Source organism: Zeugodacus cucurbitae, chromosome 5, assembly GCF_028554725.1.
Source record: "Zeugodacus cucurbitae isolate PBARC_wt_2022May chromosome 5, idZeuCucr1.2, whole genome shotgun sequence".
Classification (NCBI taxonomy): Eukaryota; Metazoa; Arthropoda; class Insecta; order Diptera; family Tephritidae; genus Zeugodacus; species Zeugodacus cucurbitae.
This window is the reverse complement of record NC_071670.1, coordinates 14,204,280-14,208,753: the sequence shown is the minus strand read 5'-3', so window position 1 is coordinate 14,208,753 and position 4,474 is coordinate 14,204,280. Positions and strand designations below refer to the sequence as shown.

Below are 4,474 nucleotides of genomic sequence, written 5' to 3'. Positions count from 1 at the left end.
AAAACTTTGTGTGGAATCATTTGCGCCTTCTATTTCCCCACGGCCAACCACGATCACGAAAAGAAGCACACCGTACTCCACCACCTGAGCTAACATTGGCTTCATCTGTACTGTCATTAATCACCGCTATTCTTCGGACTCTACTCTACCGGTTTCCCCTTCACCTTTCAACATTACTCTAATTAGTAGTAAAATTTATACTTTTTATAGATCCTTCGTTTTCAAAAACCTTAAATAAATTTGGATATGTTATGATTAAGAAATGTCAGGGGTTTGGTATGTGGTTTGGGGAAGTTGGGAGTTTGGGGGGTTTGTTATACGGAGAATGGTTATGCTGCCGACAAAATTTTAAGTCGCAGTTATGAACCGTTTATATAATTAGATCTCTCATGTTTACTGGAATTGCATATTGTGTAAAGAACGATGGAGTCAAACCGTACCGTATCGTCGAACGTTCTTTAGATGTATCTTAACTGTTTCTGGCTTACTGAATTTTCCAACAAGAGAAGTAGTATATAAAGGAAGAATTAATTCGGATGAAATCTAAAACTATCGAGTTTAATCCGTTCTTTTTATTATTATACTATACCAAGTAGTAATAAGGGACCACCAAGTTGGATATGAAGAAGTGAAGGAAATGTGGTTTTGTTGTACCACATATTTAGATTTACTCTCTCTCTCTTTATATTCTCCTATAATTGCTAATTCCAAAAAAAAGTGATATCTCAGACCTCTGCCTTCAAACCAGCTAAATTATTTGAGTAAGTAAAATGCATACTAAATTATGTAATATATTATTTTAATATTTTTTTAATTACTATTACACCCAAAAAGCGGAAAAAAGGAGAAAATAGTTTAAAATTAACTAGCTTCAGTTTCCTGTTAACTTATCTTCGCTCATATGAAACTGTATAAGTATTATGAGATATGTTGTTGTAGCACCAGCGATCTGTAAAAATAAATAATAGCACTCAAGTAATCCAAATACATATAATATTTAAGTGTTCTCACGGTGTAGAGTAATGAACAATTGATATCAAAGAATCCAGCGGCTGAGAAGGCTAGCTTTTGATGCAGTAGTTGTAAGGAGAATTGCTCGATCTGCAAAACAGCGAAACCAAAATGACGTGAAACTCCAACGATTAATAGCATGAAGTTTTAAGTGAGTTTGTGTTTTCTAGTAAGACTCGGTTGATCTCGGGTCCGACAAAGTAATTATAAGTAACAACACAAAGCATGTTGGTCTTAAATGGATTACAAATCACTTGGTTCTCAAAACAGTACACAAAATTACCCCCAAATCCTTTACTCACCACGGTGTTATGGTTGTCGTTCGAAATATTAGTCTCGATACGATGAAGGCCCAAAGCAATTGCGGTAGTCTACAATTTTGGGCGTACAGTGAATAAATTAAATATGCAAAGTTAAGTACGCTTTGTACTCACCCGTTGAACCGTACGTTCACAGAGGAGGGCCAACATTAGTACATTGAAGAGATGCGGCATTGACCAGATAAAACTGCTAGCGATTTGCAAGAAATTTTCTAAAGTTGCTGCATAACTTTTGAAATTCAGAAAAATCCAATAACAATTCGAGGTGATGGATATAAAGTCATTGCCCACATTTGTCAAAATTGAAATGCCGAAATCGCTATTGATCGTGGCAGTCAACTCCCACAAACGATTGTAGAGATCTCGTATAATGAGTAAACGTTTCATATCTGGATTTTCCATATCATACTTATGTTTTAGATACTCGCTTGTTTCATAGACTGACAGTGCTTGTGATATAGACTTTACGTTTATAATGGAGCTGTCAGTGCTGTCCGCTTTCGGCTTGCTATGCAGCAGATTTAGTTCATTCATGGCCGTTACTAGTTTATCTAACCGATGACTCACAATCATAATGGCGGAGAATATTTGAAAATAACGCACGCCACAAATACATAATGGCAGCAGATAGAATACCCAATATATGGAGAAGTTCTTATCATTGGTGAAAAAATGTGTAAGCAATTTTAGCGCTCCAGTACCAGCATATATGAGGATCATAACGATGCCGCGACGAAAAATCTTTTTGCGGAAGGAACTGTAATGGAAAACAAGGAAAAAAGACCGAGAGTCAGTATATGAAAGTTACTCGTTAGCTAAATGAGTTCAATATAACCATAGGTAATTCTTTGGTGGATAACCAGTGACACTTAAACATTAAAATTTATCTGTCTATGGCACAGATCAGGACTGTGAAGCTCGCATGATCGCTTCTAATTCAGTTTTCGACAAATGGTTAAAACGATCTCATTCTGAGTAAACACAATTCAGAGTTTGTTTATAGTTCAGAATAGAGCTGAGAAGCTGTTCAATATTCCCTCGAGACGTTCTAAAGGGTGGCGGGCATAGTTAGTCTATATTTAGAGCAATTTGCGGGAACTGTATCATAAATCAACGTAAAAAGGAAATCTAACAGCACTTTTAAATAATCTATCAGGAGATTTCAGAGAACTGCCTTCGTCTGGCTTTAAACTTCTCCCGCTTTCGTAATCGTCTAACTTACCGGTTATCCACGTCCACATTAAGTGAACACTCGAAAATACGATCCATTTCTCGTACTTGCCGTATGAAAGAATTCTGACCATGTCGCCGTAGAAATGCCTCCACAATTGTAACAATATGTGCTACACGTATACCAATTAATTGTATATAGTCCACCGTTTGACCGACATCATTCTCCGATTTACGAAAGAAATCTTTGTCATTAAAAATGCCAAAAAGTAAAATAGCGAGCGAAACGATTAATGTACATATGGCATAACTTTCGAGCAGACGTGAGAGATAACGTTTGCCCGTTTTACGCTCGATCCGCCATTGCGAGAGTGCACTGAATTGCATACATCTGAGCAAGATAATCAAAGACTCCACGATGTCCATCGCGTGTGTTCTTCCGTATGCTACTGAGGCAGGAAAGAAATTTATTTTAATGCGTTAACAACAACTTTCACTTACTCGAGCTAGCGACGAACTGTCTAAAATAATTTCGTGGCGACACAATCTATAAAATATGAAAATATAATTATCGCTATTTCGTTTTTTATCACTTCTAATTTCTGACAATTATTCTACCAAAATTGATATAAATATTGATGGGCCTGATAGGTTTATCGAATTTATAAGATAAGCAAGAACAAATTATACAAATTATATACGGAAAGAAATGCCGCATATTAATATAAATAGATATATTAATATATTTGATTGCAGCGTCAATCACACATTAAGCACAATGGCAAAAGTTTGTGTTCTAATGTCTCTAATGATTGATGATAATTATCATTTCTTCGAAATAATGTCGGAACTGATTGTGTAGTTATTACCACAGGATATGGATAATTCGACAGTCCTCTTTACCGTAAGCGATGTTGTTGTGGAGTACGGAAGTTCATATTCCAACAGAGTTTCAGCTCTGACCGTATAAACCAGTTAAGCTACACTACTGAAAGAAATTAAGGGATCAAAAATAAATTCCAAATTTTTGGGCAAATGTCAACAGGCCGTAACTTCGAAAGAAATGGTCGTACAAGAAATCGATAAAGAAGGAAATTATAGCTCCAAGTGTCTAGTTTTTGGATTATAACTTTTAAAAATTTTAAAATTTAAATTTAAATTTTTAAAATTTAAAATTTTCTAAATTTTTTTAGTTTTTTTTTTTTGGTCTACGGGCGTGAAATTTAGTTCATTTAGCTTTGATTTGGTTTTTTGAACACCACGTCCACTTCTCGTCGAGATATCGGTCTTCAAATGGAAAAGGATCTTTTTGATTATCGATATCTCAGCAACCAATGATCGCACAGAAAGGTAAAGGTGGGTTTCAAGAACTTGAATAAAAAAATGTTTTTTTCTTATTGTCGCATGAATTAAAAAATTTAACAAAAAAAGGGCTTTTGGTGGTTTTTTGGAAAATCGTGCGCTAGATCGAAAATATTGCGGAAACCACTAATGTTAAGTGTGCCTTTTACAATTCAATATGTCCACAAAAACCCTAAAAAAATCAAATTAATTCAGCCAGCCGTTTTTTTGTTTCACTCGATCAAATCTTTGAAAAAATTAAAGGATCACGTTTTTTTCTCTGAAAAGCTCATAATTAAAAAAAAAAAGAAAAAAAATAGTTTTCCTAGCTTTTTCAACATTTTTGCTCCAAAAAAATCTTAAATTTAAAACAAGAAAAAAAAAACAAGTTAAGGAACAAGTTGTCTGCGATTGGGGAAGTTTCGAGCAACAATATTCGCATTGACAAAAGGTTGTCGTCAACACGCCCGTAGAACAAAAAAAAAATTTAAAAAATTTTGAAAATTTTATTGAGAGGTTAAAATTTTTAAAGTTATAATCCAAAAACTAGACACTTGGAGCTATAATTTCCTTCTTTATTTTTACCCCTTAATTTTTCCCAGTAGTGTAGAACTAACAAGATATGTCACTTT

The 4,474-nt window shown here is 34.6% G+C and overlaps 1 protein-coding gene across 1 annotated transcript; it reads right to left on the bottom strand.

Annotated features, from left to right (window-relative positions):
- Positions 1-871: 871 nt before the first annotated feature.
- On the bottom strand, positions 872-3,145 carry LOC105219522 (putative gustatory receptor 2a). Its single transcript, XM_011195720.3, has 5 exons — positions 2,554-3,145; positions 1,446-2,088; positions 1,314-1,382; positions 1,012-1,101; positions 872-949 (listed from the first exon to the last, which is right to left on the bottom strand). The coding sequence occupies exons 1-5, from the start codon at positions 2,925-2,927 to the stop codon at positions 872-874; spliced, it is 1,254 nt and encodes a 417-aa protein (XP_011194022.2). The 5' UTR covers positions 2,928-3,145.
- Between the last annotated feature and the right edge of the window lie 1,329 nt (positions 3,146-4,474).

What these genes read in the sequence shown, in the direction of transcription:
- LOC105219522 (XM_011195720.3), bottom strand. Translation starts at nt 2,927, where the DNA reads ATGGACATCGTGGAGTCTTTGATTATCTTGCTCAGATGTATGCAATTC. An exon ending in AATGTGGACGTGGATAACCG is followed by an intron (nt 2,089 to 2,553) that starts GTAAGTTAGACG and finishes TTTCCATTACAG; the next exon opens with TTCCTTCCGCAAAAAGATTT. An exon ending in GTGAACGTACGGTTCAACGG is followed by an intron (nt 1,383 to 1,445) that starts GTGAGTACAAAG and finishes CCAAAATTGTAG; the next exon opens with ACTACCGCAATTGCTTTGGG.